The sequence below is a fragment of the Oreochromis aureus genome, linkage group 17, assembly GCF_013358895.1.
Source record: "Oreochromis aureus strain Israel breed Guangdong linkage group 17, ZZ_aureus, whole genome shotgun sequence".
Classification (NCBI taxonomy): Eukaryota; Metazoa; Chordata; class Actinopteri; order Cichliformes; family Cichlidae; genus Oreochromis; species Oreochromis aureus.
The window spans coordinates 2,592,730-2,611,380 of NC_052958.1; the positions used below are offsets into that span (position 1 = coordinate 2,592,730).

The window sequence follows — 18,651 nt, forward strand, 5'->3', positions numbered from 1 at the left end:
TTAGGACTAGTTATTAAAGAAATATTAAACTGAAAATGTTTCATGAATAAATTAATAATGAATAAATAAAATACAAATAAATAAAACCGTCTTTCTCAAAATGTTTCTAATAATCCACCGTGCTTTGCTACAACCTGGATTTCATCATTTTCAGAGTGGGCGATAAGGACCGCCCACTGTCGGTGACGCAGGGGGCGGAGTGGCGGTTCTCGGGAGCGCGCGTTCTCATTTTAGCGCTGCTCGGCCATTCTGGCACAGAGACAGTCGAAGTTTGACTGTGTGTCGACGGACCTTTACAGAGGAAGAAAAGACCTATCGTTGGCTCCATACGCCGTGCCTGTAGCCGCGTTGCGTCTTTTCTCCAGCTCGACTCCACCAAGTCTGAATTCGCATTAAATATGTCTCACATCATTTGTTATCAAACGCCTCAGGTAAGACTGTTCTCTCTCTTAAAAATATTTCAGAGATGAACTGATGTTGCTTGATGGCTTCGACGTGTAGTTAGCTGTTAACGCGTGGAGAAGCCGTTGTGTGGGTTATTGGGCGCTAGCACGGTCGTAAAACAACTGTTAGATGTGTATTTTGGAGCTTAAAATAAATGGTAATTTTCGCATTTATCGGGTTTGTGTGACAACCGCTGAAAATGCCGCGCAATGCTCCCTCGTAGCGGAGAGTCGCGGACAATTTACCCCAGCCGCAGCTTTCAGGTTAGCGTTACTGATGACTGCAATAGGCTAACACTGACCGGTAACAGAAGAGTATTATTATTTTAGATGTAATTACTGAATAAAACACAGTGTCTGAATTTATTGCTGGTGTAGCTGCCCCGTGGTTACCGAGCTAGGAAGCAGGTTGCTAGCTTAAAAAAGGGCTAACATAGGCTAACTTGCGCTTCCCTCGGATCCATCTCTCCACGACTTGCTAGCTGCTCATTCCACCTGCATGCCTGGGTCGCGTAAATGCAGAGGTATTTGTATCGTCTTCCTTTACAATCTTTGGCGAAAAAATCGATTTAAACTAATCTGGTACTTCGGGGCGGGGGGGTCGGTCCCTTTCCTGACTCAATTTCCGGTGGCGGGATTGTATTTAGAGTGGCTATAGGACTTCTGGATCATCGCCAGACATCATGGCCCTGGTGGTGGTTTCCTCTCGCCAGAGGAGAGAAGTAGGAGGGAAGGAGAGGGGGGTTATTGAATGGCACTGCATAATAGCGACGAGACAAACATACGTACTTTAAATGAAATTGCAAGATTTACCTGTCGAAAAATAGTAGGTAGGGTGGGACACGCTGTCCTTTACTGACCCTTCATGTAGTTTAGCCACATTTTGTGGGCTGTGACCAGTCTTGCCACAGTACTGATGCCCCGTGATTGCCACTGGGCCTTATTGATTACCCTTGATCGTTTTCTCTAGTTAAGGAAGTTAAAACGATTGGGTATCTAGCGTCTCATTGGCTGCATGCTGCCTAACGCCATGGTAGTATTTGACCTACTGTGCTGTTAATCGGTTTCTGAAGCTAACAGTCACGTGGAAAATTCCCTAGTAACACACTGATTTAATGAAAGAGCTAAAAATAAACATTTAACGGGTTCCTTAATGTATGTCCGGTATGTGATGAGTGGAGTGTGTACTTATATATGCAGTCTGATCAGTTGTGCTCACACGCATTAGTGCTTTTATTTGCAGACATGTTATTTTAATGAGATGGCCAGTAGTTGACTTGGGGGTTGGTTTGCTCCTTACATGCATTTGACGGCCTCCTCACCTTGTAGCTTATTGGAATGGATTTCAACTACAGACATGTTCCAGCGTATGAATTACTGTGTTTTAATAAGCTACAGAGGCAGCTGGGTGTATACTGCTTTTTGTTATTGTTGTTCACCCTTATTAGATTCCCTTTGCGACGTGTTACAGGCGGTAAATTTCCACACGGTGAAAACTGGGTGTAATATTAAGCAGTGCCTCTCTTCACCACAAGAGGGCTGCCTAACAAGCATTGATTGTTCAGCTTTCCTACCAGCATTCTTTGTGCCTGTGTAATCAGATGGAAAAACGGAGAGAGGATTCATTCAGAGCTGTCCTCTGTGACAAAGTTGTGAACAGTGTCACTCTTTCTCGTCCAGGCTATTGTTCTCCCTCCTTTGTTCAGTGGCTTTCAAGCCTGCCTGTACATCAACATTTGAAGCTCATCAACCATGCGCCCCCAACCCCGCTTCTTATTTTACTGCTTGCTCAGTGTCTGATGTGATACAGGTTTTGATCATGACTTGTGCTCGCACAAGTGCCCCAAAGAACAGCCACAGGCAACAATTTCATACACAGTCTGTCAAGCCTGATACAATAAACATTGGCTGGTTCCCAGAATAACTGTGTCAGTGGTTTAAAATTATCCAAATACACCAGGTCCTTGTGTCAGGAAAGCTGGGTTTAAGATGGAAACTCTGTTAAAGAACTATCTGGAAAGTTGAAGGTGTGGTTTTGGCTGCCAGAGTTTTGGGTGAAGTGCTTGGTGGGAAAAAGGGAAGGGAAACGAGGCAATATGCCAGTGTGGTGGACCCGGGCCTGTGGAGGAGTTCACAGCATTTGTTCCTTCTCAGGGAGTCTTCTGCCAGATGTTGCGTAACGACTCAAAAATAGGTCAACGTACCCTCCGTCCACACGCAGACGGGCTGAATTATAGCTTTCTGTGCCAGTCTCGCTGTGCGTGCTGTTCATTGCATTGTAAAAAGCCTATTTTCTAGAATGTGCCACCGAGCTTTGCTTTCTTCAATGTGTGCTTTGGCACACATTATTGGCAGGTTCACACATTTGCCAATTAGCTGTCTTTCCCAAAAGCAAAACAGTTGTGCAACATGGCACATCTTGATGCTTTCTGGCTTTAATTTTTATACCGCACGCAAGTAGCATCACTGCAGCACTTGCAAAAAAAATAAAGCCAGTAGTGACTGACAAGTAGTGTAATGCTTTTTTAGGAAAATGCATTGATTTTTAAATCATGATCATTTTCTCCCTCAGACTTGGAATTGTCCCAATCCTCTCCCTGTGCATTTATTCATGTCCCTTTGTGGACATGTGGAGGTAAAGAAACTGTTGGATTCAGCCTGAAGCACAGTAATCCCATCTTAAAATAGATCCTTCTTCCATTACTTGCTTATAAAACTGCTAACAGTATGGTTATGAGTTTAGTAGGTCACTGGATTTGAGTATTTTTACTTTGCTGATCTGGCACAGTACATGTGTGTACTTGGTCTGCGAGTGTGATTGTAAATGATATTGGATAGAAGTTTAAGATTGATTCATGTATTGATACTGTTTTTATTGATCCTTTTCTAATGTTGCAATAAAAACAGACATGCACTTCATTCAAAGTTTGCTTTTTTAAAAACATTTATTTTGCCAGCTGAGTACAAATGAATAGTTTGTCCTTCTTTTTTTCCTTTATTACAAATGTGTCATTCACACATGACCTTGGCTTGGAAAGAATGTGTTTGTTTCCTCCGAACTATCTGACAGCGGATAACATGGTTGTTATTTCAGCAGCGGCTTACAAAGACCATGCTGTTTGTCTGCCTCATTGTCAGTCTGGTCTTTTGCTGCGTCTTTATCGGGTTAGCAGTGAAGTCAAACGTAGAACAGCTGTATTTTAGCTGGGTGTCTGAAAAGGGCACACGGTCCTAGAGTTGTGTGTGTCTTTTTTGAGAATAGGGCTGCAGTAATCTGCTACGGGGGTTTTGGTAGGTACAAAAAAAATCCACCCAATGAAAATGACAGGTGCATTGCATGTGTACCACTTGGTTAGGTCGACGGCTTTTTAAATGAGATAATTCTGCATGTAAGCTGGAGTCTTGTATAAACTGTGGGTGCCCACAAATGCCTTGCCATTTGGTGCACCTGCTGTGGTCCGTCTTGCCCTCTCTCCCCATGTGGTTTAGTAATAAAACACAATTTTATTTATTTTTACTGAGCTTCAGTCTGCAGGTGGCAGAATGGTGAGTTGGTTAGCCACAGGATTGGACCAGCTGTGTTTACTTCTGTTAAAATCTTTTTGGTAAACTGAGATAATCTTGTGTTTCGGGGTCAGTTTAGGAATCCGTCGGTTTACTGTTTGTTGAAATCTGAACTCGTTTTTTAATATTGGATCGAAATGTCTGACGGGGAGGATCTTTACTGGGTGTGATGAGATTTGTAGGTGGGGTTGTGCACTAGGGTTACATGGCATATGAAGCTCCACATGTCACAAGTTGTTTCCTCCTGCATTTTCCTTATAGGTCAGTGCCTGATTATAAAGGTTCCTACAGGGAGGAGCTAGGCGAGTAGGCCTGTCATATAACATAGAGCTGATGGAGCCTTGCCTCGGAGAGAAGGGGAGATGAAGCTGAAGGCATGAAATGGATTAAATGGTCTTGCTTGGCCTTATCAGCAGGTGTGGAGATTTAAAGAGCCAAATGGAGTGTTGCAAGGGAGGAGTATGTGGTGCTTGGCTGCCAGCGCTGCAGGCTTCATGCTTTACAGGATATTGAGATAAAATTCTGAATTCCAGTTTCTTAAATGTGATGGGATCAAGTGGTCTGATTTATCTCTTGTTGAATTTTGTAAGCAGTCTATTGAGGAAAACTGAGCTCTGCTGCATGCTTGTTTGTTTCCAAAGAGAAGGGAGTGGAGCGCTCACTTTCTTACCACGTGGAACTGACTCATGCTCACATTGCCTGAATGCCAAGAACATGCAGCATCCATTTAAAAACTAAGCAAGAACTTAACTCCCTGTTTTCCTTCTGCCTTTTTTCCCCATCCAGGTTATAATGTGCAACAAACACAGAATAAGTACTACTCTATAGCCAACGGGATACCAAGGACTCGATTGCAGTCGCTTCAAGCCTGATAGTTTGTCCTTGTGGCTGCTTCCCCTCTCCATTCTGCTCAGTGGTCAGCTGGCAGTTCTTCTGACAACTTCCCGTCCCTCTCCTTGGGTGAAGAAGACTTAGTTCTCCCAGCGATCTTAGTCTGCTTTGCCTGGTGCCTACGTTTGTTTCCTGTTCTGCTCTCAGCAGTGGTGCTTCCCTGGATTTGTATTATTCTCTATTAGGTAAGACGACGACTAATGCAAGGATTATAATTGACAGTGCACGTTGCAGACGCCTAATCCTAATCCTGTGTAGTCGTCAATGAAATAAGACAGTGTTTATGATCCTGCATATCTGAAAGCATGTCTCACACTGCAGAAGATATTTATTAGTGCTTGACTAATGCATATTTTTTTGTGTTCTCTTTTTCCTTAGATAATTTGTCAAAATTTTCCAAGATGATTCAAAACGGTTATTTGATCTTTGAGGATGAAAGTTTCCTGGACTCTACCGTGGCCAAAATGAATGCCCTGAGGAAAAACGGGCAGTTCTGTGATGTTAGGCTGCAGGTATGGTTTATTGCAGAAACACTTGCATGGTCCAATGCACATTCTCAGAAAAGCCACAGAGTTATTCTGTGAACTAATAAGAGCTGAGGTGCAGCAGGGTGTACTATAGAGGACAAATGACCATTTACTCCATGGATTAACCTTTAAATACATGTAGTAAAAAAACTTAATTGTTTCTCATTTTTAACTTTATTAGTTTTGACCCACTGTGATCTTTTATGCATTGAGTGACCTTTCTCTTTATTGCCCAGGTGTGTGGTCACGAACTCATGGCCCACCGTGCAGTTCTGGCTTGCTGCAGTCCCTACCTGTTTGAGATCTTTAACAGTGACATCGAGTCTCACGGAGTCTCGCATGTCACTTTTGAGGACTTGGACCCAGAGGCTGTGGAGATCTTGCTAAACTACGCCTATACTGCCCAGTCAGTAGCAACTCTGACCTTTGACCCTTATTCCCATCTCTTTATGATTCTTAGCCTTTGGTTGATAACCGTTTTGTGTGTTCTGTGTACTAGACTCAAGGCAGACAAGGAGCTGGTCAAGGAAGTTTACTCTGCAGCCAAACGGTTCAAAATGGAGCGAGTCAAACAGGTATGTTTTTCCTCATTGGCCTCATTCATCACAATTTTCTCCCCCATCATCCTTAAAAGGGTTATTTCCTCAGTTATTAATCCCAATATGTTCCGCTCACTTCAGATTTGTGGCGACTACCTGCTGTCTAAATTGGATTCCCAGAATGCCATCTCCTTTCGAAACTTTGCCAGCTCCATGGGAGATGCTAGATTTTTGTCCCAGGTAGATGCCTTCATCCAAGACCATCTACTGGACGTGTCTGAACAGGAGGACTTCCTTAAACTTCCCCGCCTTAAGGTACTGTCATAAAGGATCACACATGTAGTTAAATATTAGTTAAGTATTTATTTATTGACTGTTTATAAAGTGCATTTGAGCCATTCTGTAACGAAGAACTGATGCTTTGTCAGCTTCCGTTAACAGTCTTATATCTCTGTAGCTATAGTTAGTGCTGGAGGTCTTAGTGAAATAACTCAGGTTTAAGGTTTACATTTGAACCTTTCTGACTCTAACGCAAGATTAACAATACTTATGGTATGAGCGTGTGCCCTTTAATCGTTACACTCAAATCCTGTTGAGTGTGGGGGACTTGAAGCACAGCAGGCTAACGTGAGGCTTTTGTTCATACTGCACTGAATGAACGCCGTGGTTGAGAGTCAAAGTGAGCCTCTCCATTTTTGTAAGGTGGGAATATAAACCTGTATGTGATTTCCTTTGTAGGATTGCATTATGCTGAGAGAAGAGCTGAAATTGACATTTTAGTTTGACAAAGCCTTAAAGAAACAAATGAATGTCTTATCCTAAGAAAAGCCACATTATTCTTCTTAGTCACAATTATTGGACTTCTTATTTAGCTTCAACCACAAGCTTCAATGGTTTTATAATTGATGAGGTGATTCCCAAACATCTTAATATCCTGTGATTTCACCGTGATGGCAAATTATGGCAAGGTAAAATGCTAATCATTCAGTAAGACAAGGTTCCCAACTATGCAGTAAAGGTCGTGGTATTCATTTTCTGTTACGCGCTCACTTTATTTCTGCCGTGCACACCTCCTGTTTCACCTCCTCGCTCTGTGTTTACAGTTGGAGGTAATGCTAGAAGACAACCTGACCCTGCCCAGCAATGGCAAGCTCTACTCGAAGGTTCTCAACTGGGTGCAGCGTAGCCTGTGGGAGAACGGTGACCAACTGGAACGACTGATGGAGGAGGTCAGTATCCGGGTGTGCCGTCTCAGCTCTCATACTAATCTGCATTCTTGCCTTCCCCCTTCCCCTCCCTCTTAACTCCTCCTGTTTTTGACATTAAGAAGTCATTAAGGAGGCTGAAGTAGAAATAGCATGCCATTTTCATGCTGTTCTATCAGCATTGTTCTTTTTTTGTTCCCTCTGATTTGTTGAAGTGTTTGCAGTAAGAAACTCTGTACCCCTGAACCCTACTACAAATTAGAGGTGAGCCCAAAAGAGCTGCTGTCTGCTCTTGTCTTTATATTTTTGGTTTGTTTGTTTTTCCAATATTCTCTTTTGGGTATGTGGTTGGTTTACATTCAACCCCATCTGAGTATTACAGTGCTCCTCTCCTCCTATGAACACACACACAAAGGTCTGACCCTTGATTCTGCTTTTTCACTTTTTGCTATCTGAACAGGTGCACGTTTGTTGCTGCAGCACTAACAGGCACTCCTCCCCGTTGATTTATATCTCCTGTAGGTTTATTAGCAGCAGCAGGAGACCAGACTGAGGAGCCAGGACTGAGCCACCAGGGTAATGAGTCAGAGAAAAGGGAGGAGAGGAGCACAACTGCCCCTCAGCAGCTTCTCTTTGCAGCCAAACAACACTGTGTCCCCATCTGTCCATGGCATACATGCACATGAATCCCATTTCCACATTTATCAGAACACATGGTTCATCATCTCCCTTGCAAGCGATACATGCAATTGAATACCCCATTACTGCACAGTAAATTCCATCTATCCACTGACACAAACCGCTCAAACTGCACATAAATTAATGTTAAACTTTTCTAAAATACACACATCTCACATCAATCCTTTGCCATTTTTAATTTGCCCTAAAGATGGGCGGCTGAGTGACTCGAGCAGCTTCAACAGAATACATCTGACTGCTTGCGTCTCCTGGTGGATTTAATCTGTTATGTCCCAGCAAAGTTGTTTTACCTACACTGTTGTTAGGCATCTGGATTTGCCTTCCCGTTGTGGCTGCTGTCGCAGTAACAACTTCAACTAGAGGCTGAATTTTGAAGTAGCCGATGTGGGAAGTGTGCCACATGCAGCTCCTCTTCTTCATTCTTCACAGAAGATCTTTCCAGATGGAGCTTCGCATTTTATTATATTTTTTTAATTTTTTTTTTTTACCAACTCCCTCTGTTCATAGATGGAAATTAAGGAGACGCACTGTCACGTTCGGCTTATATCTTCTTGAGCTTGAACGCCTAACACACTCTGTGCAGTGCTGGTGGTATGTGTGTCTTTAAAGGAAGCCTTTCTATTCAAACAGCAGAAGATCCAGGTCTCTGTCCCTCCCCCCTCTCCTCTTTACAGCACTGCCTCTCCTCCCCCTTCTTTTTTTTTTTTTTTTTTTTTTTCCCTCCCCCTTATAAGGGGCTCTCAGTGTGTTGCCATGGAGACAGCCACATGGGTGTGTTGTTCCTGTTTGTCTTTCAGGTGCAAACGCTGTACTACTCACCTGACCATAAGCTGGTGGATGGAGGGCTGGTGATTGAGGGGCACAGTGAGGTGTTTGGTGGCGAGGAGGACCACCTTCAGTTTGTGCAGGTACTCAACAGCTTGTGCCTGGCTTCACCGCCTCTACCACACTTTGCTTGGCAGCGTGCGGCATACAGCTTGTGCCTGACCATGCATAAAAGAACTACATGGTCCCTTTCTGGCTAAAAGTATATATGGCTCATTTGTACCATAATTTAGCCACAGTGTAAGAGCTAATGTAACGTAGAACATGACCAACGATGCCGGCTGGCAGTGCTGTTGAGCATATGTTAAAACTGCATTTTGTTTAGTAAGCTAATCTCAGCCAGCTGAGCGTGGACAGTTGCTGTTTCAGGTTTTTTTATCAGCCTCCTTTAAATCGTGTTGTGTTCTGACACTGCTGTAGTAGCTGCTGTAGCTGGCTTCAGATATGGGGGGGTGAGATTTTGGTACTTGTTCAGGCAAGATCATGCTACGTCTACGTTAGAGCAGCTGGATCAAAGAGTAGGCTGGGATGGAATTGGCTGGCGTTGGCCACTGTTGGGGCCTGTGGTGCAAGCTTGGTTTCTGTAGCTGCAATATACTCTTGCAGAAGAAACCTGTACGGGAGAGCGACCAGCGACAGATGAGCTGCAGCTCTTCAGGAAGCCTGTCTCCCTCCAACCAAGCAGCAAACGCCCCAAAGCAGACAGCCAGGAGAGAGTGGAAATACATCGCCTCTGAGAAGACCGCAAGTAAGTCCATTAACCTGTGCAATCAGAAAAAACTTCCCTTTGGGTGGAATAAACGCCACATGCTGTACATGGAAAAAAACTTTTTGTTGCCTAACCATCCCTAATCTTACTCCTAGATAACAACTACTTGTGTCTGGCTGTGCTGGACGGTGTGCTGTGTGTGATCTTCTTGCACGGTCGCAACAGCCCTCAGACATCTCCCTCTGCCACGCCCTGCTTGATGAAGAGCCTCAGCTTCGAGGCCCAGCCAGAAGAGCTCGAAGAGCAGCCGCTCTCACCCATGCATTATGCTCGCTCTGGCCTGGGCACCGCAGCCTTGAATGGAAAATTCATTGCAGCAGGTTGGCAAATCATCCATTAGCCTTACTGCTTTCTCTTTTGGTGGGGTGTGTATTTGTAGGTTATAGTGCAGCACAGACAGACGTACACACTTTGTTCTCACTGGACATGTGGGTTTTGCGCTGATTAATATTTTGGTTTATATAAGGGAGTTATTGACCGTGGTGCCGCTTTGTGTTCCTGCAGGGGGCTACAACAGAGAGGAGTGTCTGAGGACTGTCGAGTGTTACGACCCCAAGGAGGACCGCTGGACTTTCATCGCACCCATGCGTACTCCAAGGGCTCGTTTCCAGATGGCCGTGCTCATGGTAGAGTTTTAGCATTTATCTTATGTTAGATTTATTTGTTCTGGATTACAGTGACATTTTAATATCCGCCCGGGAGTGTAGCTGCACCTGTTCAAACAGGTTTAGTTGTCCTGTTTAAGTATTTCTCTACTCTTGTTCAAATATGTTTGTTACATTTCTGTTAGTAGGTACTTAATGTTGCAAAAATTGGAAGTGTGAAAGGGTCTAATGACCTCTTACAGGGTCAGCTTTACGTGATTGGAGGTTCAAACGGACATTCTGATGAGCTGAGCTCCGGGGAGAAATACGATCCACGCACTGATGAGTGGACTCAAGTACCAGAGCTGAGGACGAATCGCTGCAACGCAGGTCGGTCCACTGTGCATTCATGTCAGTTTTCCTTGTCTAGAAAAAATGTCTCACGTCTTCAATGACGGTTCAACTCATCGCTGTCATCTCTCTTAGGTGTCTGCTCCTTGAACAACAAACTCTATGTTGTGGGAGGGTCTGATCCCTGCGGGCAGAAGGGTTTGAAGAACTGTGACGCTTTTGACCCTGTGGCCAAAACCTGGACCAACTGTGCCTCCCTCAACATCAGTGTGTATCCACAGTGGATTTTGTGACTCTTTTTGCAGCCTAAGGTGAGATGAAAAGCTGTATTCATTGAGCAAATATGATTTCAGGGAGGCACCAGGCAGCAGTGTGCGAGTTGGACGGCTTCATGTACGCGATCGGAGGGGCAGAGTCGTGGAATTGCCTGAATACCGTGGAGCGCTACAACCCCGAGAACAACACCTGGACTCTGATAGCCCCCATGAATGTGGCTCGCAGAGGGGCCGCCGTTGCTGTTCATGCAGGTGAGTCCACAGATATGAAAAGCTAGATTCCTTTCAGACTGAACCGTTCTTGGTCAGACTTCCCTGACCTTGGCATCTCTGGCTCTCGACAGGCAAACTGTTTGTTGTCGGCGGCTTCGACGGCACTCATGCTCTTCGCTGCGTGGAAATGTACGACCCTGCCCGCAACGATTGGAAGATGCTGGGCAGCATGACCTCGTCTCGCAGCAATGCAGGCGTGGCCATGCTGGGCGACACCATCTACGCCGTGGGCGGCTTCGATGGAAACGAGTTTCTTAACACGGTGGAGGTATACAACCCCGAGACGGACGAGTGGTACGACTGCGCCAAAGCCCCGTCTCCCCTCTCTGACTGAAGAGGGAAGACCGGGAGGAGGGAGAGCAGGGGATTGGAGTTTCACAGTGCTTCACCTATTATTTTTTTTTTTTTTTTTCCCCCAAACTAACAGGCTTAGTGACGTAATCGTGTTTCGTGATGATCTGTGTGTATGAGCGGATACGTGTGGGGGTGGGGGGGACGTTGGGGCGAGGGGTCTTCAGTGAAGATCGACTTATATGTAGGTAGGGGTGGGGGGGTGGGGGGGTTGTTGCCCAAAGCAACATGACGCCTTTGCATATTGCATACAATGGTTTTTGTGCTGTATATATTTAGTTTCTTCCTCATTTCTGTCATATGCCAACACATTTAGTGCTTCTTTTTCCCCTTACATTTCAAAGGTTTGTCACTTTTGAGGTTTTCACAGAAGCGTTCTACTTTTGGTTACTGAAAAGGTGGCTGTATGGAGTGGTGATGGTTTTTATTTAAGAATATTTCTGTTGGGGGAAATGTAATTTTGCTCACACATTTAAAGGTCAGTAGTTTGAAGCCTTACTCAAAAGTGCGAGTAGATAAACACCTATCATGGCTTTTTGTGTCATTTTAAACCAGCTGGATTGCTTTTTGGATCTTAAATGATGGCCTTTTTTTATATTTTTTTTATACACTGCTGATTTACCAGTTTAAAGATTAAAAAAAAAAAAAAAAAATAGTAGTAGTAGCAGACAGCTTCAGTCATTGAATCTAACCAGTGCCAGATTTAGTTGCATTCTTGTGCACACACCACACACGCACAAACCATGCTTCTGCTAACTACATTTGTTTTTGTGACTTAAGAAATTGATGTATGTAGACATGCAGTTTACTAAAAATCTTTTTTTTTTTTTTCCGTCTTGGGTTTCAAAGTGTCAGGCATTGGCAGATTCTTCTGGAAGGATTGTTAGAGCAAGAAAATGACCACATTTGTAACATTTCTTAATAAATCATTTAAACCAGATTCTTTTGGTGTGGTGTGTCATGATTTGAGATGAAACATCAGTTTGCAAATTCTGACATTAATCAACTAATTAACACAAAGTATCACACCAGTATCGCTCGATAACAATGCAAACATTTATTCAGATTGTATCGTTTTTAAGTGATGACTCGGCAGGTGACCCTAACTTTTGCTGCCACCTCATCTTCCTCTTGTTCTGCTCCTGAATAATTCCTGTGTCCTGTTCACTGCTTTCACTGCTACCATTTTCCACAGTGACTACCACACTAAGCCAGTTTTTCCCCTCCCAAGTGGAGATTATGCTAAGCTGGCTAGCAGACATCAGCAGGAAGGGATGACGACAGTCATTCTGGATAGTGGAAGTGTTGAAAGGGGACTGCGTGACCTCACATCACTGGCTGGCTGCCTGCCGGAGCTGGTTTAATCCCTGCCCTGCACTCAATTCACAACTTGGTCACTGATAAGCTGTATGGACATACCTGACAGTGTGGTGGGGGAAAAATGGGCCAGTATAAGTTTGTCTGGCCAAACATTTTGCCCTTGCGTTGTAAAGTGGGACCATGACTAAAGAGCTGAGAGCATCGACATGTGTTGAGGCATTTTAAATTCTTACCTGATCATTTACAATTATAACTTTGATACATACAAAATGAAAGAAACGAATTAGGTCACAGCGAGGTCCCTCGACAGCTACATGAGTTTAAGTTTAAATTAAAGAACACTAAAACAAATGCTCTGTACATTTTTCTAAATGACTGAGCTGAGACGGGAAGTTGGGATCCTCTGTGGTCCTCATTACCCGTCCTTTCGCCGTCTTCTTCCACCTCTCCCTGCATGACGTCTGATGCTTCAGCCTCTCCTTGTGTCACACTACCAGCAGGTGTATTCTAAGCCTGTCTGCTGGCATCACAGGCATATAATCCCCTTAGTCACCCTTCACACGCACGACCACGCTCGGGCTGACGATCACAGCAGCGCTCTGCACGGCCAAACACTACCTCGGTTAAAAAAAAAACCGTGACTAGTGATTCAAATCCAAGCAACAGCAAACAAACTGCATATTAAAAATGTAATTATTGGCTGAAGTGACAAGTAAAAAAACATAAGTTTAGATGTCAAAATGGGCTCTAAAAAAGCATGCATTGAACAATCTCAGCATTCATAAAAAGAAAAACAGTGTTGTTTTTTGGATGTAACCTGAGCTCTCTGAGCCTCAAGGTGGAAACAGTACTTTTCTATCTGCTCACTGACCTGCTGGTTTATCATGAAAGGGGTTTTTGTCCTGATCGCTGTGCCAGCCTAAAATCTACATTAAAGAATTATCTCCGGGCTCCAGCTTCATACTGAATGAGAGTGGCATCGATGTGAGTTAAACAACGTAACGTAAGAAGCTGTCAGGTAATCAGAAATGATTTAAAAACAAACCTCTAAATAAATACAGGCCTTTTAATAACAAATGGTACATATTTTATTTTTATTAAAAAAATATTTCAAGTAAAAATATGTTTTGTGATTTAATTTATCACTCTAAACAAAATAATACGCTTTTTAAAAATAGATTTAAATATTTATAAACTAAATTTCACCTTAAATCCAAAACTCATTGAGGACAGAAGTGCAAGGCTATTGGAGAATGATGAAATCTGTACTTGCTGAATTAAACAAACCAGCTGTTACAGACAGTACAAAGCATTAAACAAACCTTCGGAAAATAGCGTTCTCTCTGTAACATGAACTTTATGGATGGAGAACAAAGGCAGAAACGGGTACAGCACGAGCAGATGCGCCTTTAACTCGACAGCTTCGAGTTCAAGTTAAGAATCTGTCATGTCGAGGAATCCATTTGGTTGATGAGCAACGTTCCTGACACTGGTACGACGGTGCTACGTGGGGAACGTCGTGTATTGACCTGCAGCTTGAACACAGTGTTCCAAGAGCTCTTGAAGCTCCATTAACTTGGTCCCTCCCACCCTGAGCTTCTCCCTGGGAATACGAAAGAAAACAGAGAAAGACATGAGTACAGAGAAGGGAGTGGCATCAAGCTCTCTCTCACACCTTTGCCTGCATGATTTAATTAGATCCACTAATAGGACCACTAAAGTGGACTTGTTTACTTTATAATCCTTTATAATCCGGAGGAACAAGAAAGTCATATATATATATATATATATATATATAAAACACCCAGCACGCCCCTACGGGCGGTTTATCCTTCAAGCTCGGGTCCTCTACCAGAGGCCTGGGAGCTTGAGGGTCCTGCAGTATCTTAGCTGTTCCCAGGACTGCGCTCTTCTGGACAGAGATCTCCGATGTTGTTCCCGGGATCTGCTGGAGCCACTCGCCTAGCTTGGGAGTCACCGCACCTAGTGCTCCGATTACCACGGGGACCACCGTTACCTTCACCCTCCACATCCTCTCGAGCTCTTCTCTGAGCCCTTGGTATTTCTCCAGCTTCTCGTGTTCCTTCTTCCTGATATTGCTGTCATTCGAACCGCTACATCGATCACTACGGCCGTCTTCTCCTGTTTGTCTACCACCACTATGTCCGGTTGGTTAGCCACCACCATTTTGTCCGTCTGTATCTGGAAGTCCCACAGGATCTTAGCTCGGTCATTCTCCATCACCCTTGGGGCATCTCCCATTTTGACCTCGGGACTTCCAGGTTATACTCGGCACAGATGTTCCTGTACACTATGCCGCCACTTGGTTATGGCGTTCCATGTATGCCCTTGCCTGCTAGCATCTTGCACCCTGCTGTTATGTGCTGGATTGTCTCAGGGCATCTTTACACAGCCTGCACCTGGGGTCTTGCCTGGTGTGATAGACCCCAGCCTCTATGGATCTTGTACTCAGAGCTTGTTCTTGTGCTGCCATGATTAGTGCCTCTGTGCTGTCTTTCAGTCCAGCTTTGTCCAGCCACTGGTAGGATTTCTGGATATCAGCCACCTCCTCTATCTGCCGGTGGTACATACCGTGCAGGGGCCTGTCCTTCCATGATGGTTCCTCGCCTTCCTCCTCTTTCTTGGGTTTCTGCTGCCTGAGGTATTCACTGAGCACTCGGGTCAGTTGGGGCCATCTTCCCAATGTATTCTTGGATGTTCGTTGTCTCATCCTGGACTGTGGTGCTGACACTCACCAGTCCTCGGCCCCTTCCTTCCGCTTAGCGTACAGCCTCAGGGTGCTGGACTTGGGGTGAAACCCTCCATGCATGGTAAGGAGCTTTCTTGTCTTTATGTCAGTGGCTTCTATCTCCTCCTTTGGCCAGCCTATTACCCCAGCAGGGTACCTGATCACGGGCAGGGCGTGGTGTTGATAGCCCGGATCTTGTTCTTACCGTTCAGCTGACTCCTCAGGACTTGCCTGACCCTCTGCAGGTACTTGGTGGTTGCAGCTTTTCTAGCGGCCTCTTCATGGTTCCCATTCGCCTGCGGGATCCCCAGGTACTTGTAACTGTCCTCTATGTCTGCAATGTTGCCTTCTGGTAGTTCGATCCCCTCAGTTCTGACTACCTTTCCTCTCTTTGTTACCATCCGACTACACTTCTCCAGCCCGAATGACATCCCGATGTCATTGCTGTATAACCCTGGTAGTGTGTATCAGTGAATCGATGTCTCGTTCACTCTTGGCATACAGCTTGATGTCATCCATGTACAGGAGGTGGCTGACAACCGCTCCGTTTAAGTCGGTATCCGTAGCCAGTCTTGTTAATGATCTCACTGAGGGGTTCAGGCCTATGCAGAACAGCAGTGGGGACAGAGCATCTCCTTGGTAGATCCCGCACTTGATGGTGACTTGTGCTATGGGCTTGGAGTTGGCCTCTAGTGTTGTACGCCACATCCCCATTGAGTTCCTGATGAAGGCTCTTAGGGTCCTGTTGATCTTCTACAGTTCTAGGCATTCCAGTATCCAGCTGTGGGGCATTGAGTCATAGGCCTTCTTGTAATCAATCCAGGCTGTGCACAGGTTGGTCAGTCTGGTCTTGCAGTCTCGGCTGACTGTTCTGTCTACCAGTAGACCGTCCGACCTTCAGTTAGCCATTCCGGGTGTCTCTCGTTAACTAGCAGCTGGTTCATTTGTGCTGCCAGACGCTCGTGGAGTGCGGTCAGCTTCTTCAGCCAGTAGGCGTGAACCATGTCGGGCCCTGGTGCTGTCCAACTCTTCATACTGGAGACCCTTTCTTGGATATCTGCCACTGTGATGGTTACTGGACCCTGTTCAGGGAGGTTGCTGTGGTCTGCCCTCAGATCCACTAGCCACTGAGCATTGCCGTTATGGGTTGCGTCCTTCTCCCATATGCTCTTCCAGTATTGCTCCGTCTTCAGCCTTGGTGGTGCTGTTCTGTTATTGTTCCCTTGCCACTGAGAGTACACCTTTGCTGGTTCTGTGAAGAACAGCTGGTTTATTCTCCTGCCTTCTCTCTCTCTGGTGTACCTCCTCAAGCGGCTGGCCAAGGCTGTGAGTCTTTGCTTGGCAGTTTCCAAGGCCTCAGGTATGGACAGCTTGCTGTATTTCTTATGCACCTTCTTTGTCGCGCCTTTCTGCAACTCCGTTAGTTGGCTAACCTCCCTCCGTGCTACTTTGATCTTGCCCTCTAGCCTCCTTCTCCATGGAGGGTACTGCCACTGATCACTGCTGCCGTAGTGTAGATCAGCTTGTTAGTGTCGGTAATCGTGGTTGTAGGTATCATCTGTAGTGCTGCATTAACATCATCTAGCAGACCTTCTGAGGGTACTTCACGTAATCTTGGTAACCGCTACGGGGATCCAGGTTTCAAGCTTGGCCATGATCCTATCTTTCAGGTCAGTTCCTCTCGCACTCAACGATCCTTCTCCTATCGCACTTGGGGCTATGTACCCAATCTCGGGTGGGGGTGATGATATCTCCCCCCTGACCTGGCGTCCTGACTCCTCCTTGCCGTAGCATTTATGTTGTACCTCGTCAATCTCTAGCTGTGATAGCAGTCCCTTCTTTCGAATGTTGGAACACTGAGCTACTAGTTGTTTCGCCGTCATTGTGGATGTTGGGTATCGAAGAATCCATAGGCCCCTCATCCTATTCATGTAACCCCTTCCGCCAGGGTTACTTGCGTAGTAGCATTCCAACAACGCCCTGTTTTCATCTCTTGCCCACCGATGCCTTCTTGTTCCAGTAGCCCACTTGTCGTCAGGGTGCCCTGGTTCCTCAACACCTGACGCGGACCTTGTTGATCCGGGCGACGTCCGAGCCGGCATGCCTTCATATTTATCTGTGTCGCTCATGTCTGCGGTAGGGGGTCTAGCCTTAGGACCCTTACTGGATACAGACGCCCCAGGCAGGAAAGGCTGGGATGGAAAAACAGATCGATGAGTGAATGTTGAGTTATAAGATAAGTGTTCAGTGTTGTGAAACTGAAGGATGTGCAGAACGTCCACCAGGATCCTCCCTTAGTTATGCTGCAATAGATGTAGGCTGCTGGGCGATTCCCATGATGCACTGGGTGTTTCTTCTTCACTCACTATGTGTTAATAGACCTCTCTGCACCGAATCATACTTGTTATTAACCTCTGTCTCTCTTCCACAGCATGTCTTTATCCCGTCTTCCTTCTCTCCCCCCAACCAATCACAGCAGATGGCCCCGCCCCTCCCTGAGCCTGGTTCTGCCAGAGGTTTCTTCCTGTTAAAAGGGAGTTTTTCCTTCCCACTGTCGCCAAAGTGCTTGCTCACAGGGGGTCATGTGATTGTTGGGTTTTTCTCTGTATGTATTATTGTAGGGTCTACTGTACAATATAAGGGCCTGTATAAATAAAATTGAGTTGAACATTTCAACAGAAAGGTGTCAAAAGTAAGTTTACTTTACTTTGGTCACAGGAATGCACACTCCACCAGTACACAGTGTTTAAGATGGGCTAAGCTTTACAAAAGGAACCTTGTGTGTGACACTGTTTCTCCCAGGAGAGATGTCATCCATCCCACTTTGGATGGAGCAGCTCTCATTTCTAGAAATCTGGCCAAATTTATGAAACCACCAAAATGTGACTATCCAGAGTTGGGACCAGGAAGCAGAGTTGCAGTCTTTAATGCCTCTCTGCAGCTTCCCTCCTCCTGTTATCTCCAATAAAAAAATAAAAAAAAAACATCTCCATAGAGACTGCGTCAGCTCCCAAACAGACAAAAAAAACAAACTAAAAACCATCAAAAAACGACTTACACATAAAATCCTGCGAACACCTGCTCCAGAAATGTCTCCTACTGTGCGACAAGGAGTTGAGAGCGAACAACGATCTAATCTCCAAAAAGCCTGTGACTAATGAAATGTTTTAAGCCTGATCGCGTCAATGGGAATGGAGGTCAAGTTGAGATCTGGAAGATCACAGCACTTTTCCAAGAGAACTGCTCATAGGATAGCAAGAAAGGTAAATCTGTTTCACTTAAAAAG

General features: G+C 45.2%; 2 protein-coding genes across 8 annotated transcripts in view; one reads left to right on the plus strand and one right to left on the minus strand.

Annotated features, from left to right (window-relative positions):
* swt1 (SWT1 RNA endoribonuclease homolog) overlaps positions 1-18,651 on the minus strand; it is a 46,251-nt gene that overhangs the window by 3,008 nt on the left and 24,592 nt on the right. Inside the window, exon 16 of one of the 6 annotated variants that reach the window (XM_039601031.1) lies at positions 12,114-14,219. The exons of the other annotated variants lie outside the window; for them this stretch is intronic. Within the exon in view, the coding sequence (XP_039456965.1) occupies positions 14,120-14,219 (100 nt within the window). The 3' untranslated portion in view covers positions 12,114-14,119. Of the gene's footprint in view, positions 1-12,113; positions 14,220-18,651 lie in introns of those variants that run through there. 6 annotated transcript variants of the gene reach the window in all.
* ivns1abpa (influenza virus NS1A binding protein a) lies at positions 242-11,362 on the plus strand. 2 transcript variants are annotated; one of them, XM_031758700.2, is made up of 15 exons: positions 242-431; positions 4,794-5,083; positions 5,277-5,410; positions 5,662-5,831; positions 5,925-6,000; positions 6,106-6,279; positions 7,068-7,193; positions 8,666-8,776; positions 9,300-9,441; positions 9,558-9,782; positions 9,967-10,088; positions 10,310-10,436; positions 10,533-10,664; positions 10,751-10,924; positions 11,017-11,362. In XM_031758700.2, exons 3-15 carry the CDS (start codon positions 5,300-5,302, stop codon positions 11,277-11,279), a joined length of 1,953 nt encoding a protein of 650 aa, XP_031614560.1. In that variant the 5' UTR covers positions 242-431; positions 4,794-5,083; positions 5,277-5,299; the 3' UTR covers positions 11,280-11,362. The 2 variants fall into 2 exon arrangements, with proteins under 2 accessions (XP_031614560.1, XP_039456966.1); XM_039601032.1 differs by lacking the exon at positions 242-431 and adding an exon at positions 4,403-4,423.

What these genes read in the sequence shown, in the direction of transcription:
- ivns1abpa (XM_031758700.2), top strand. Translation starts at nt 5,300, where the DNA reads ATGATTCAAAACGGTTATTTGATCTTTGAGGATGAAAGTTTCCTGGAC. An exon ending in AACTACGCCTATACTGCCCA is followed by an intron (nt 5,832 to 5,924) that starts GTCAGTAGCAAC and finishes TCTGTGTACTAG; the next exon opens with ACTCAAGGCAGACAAGGAGC. An exon ending in CGCCTCTGAGAAGACCGCAA is followed by an intron (nt 9,442 to 9,557) that starts GTAAGTCCATTA and finishes TCTTACTCCTAG; the next exon opens with ATAACAACTACTTGTGTCTG.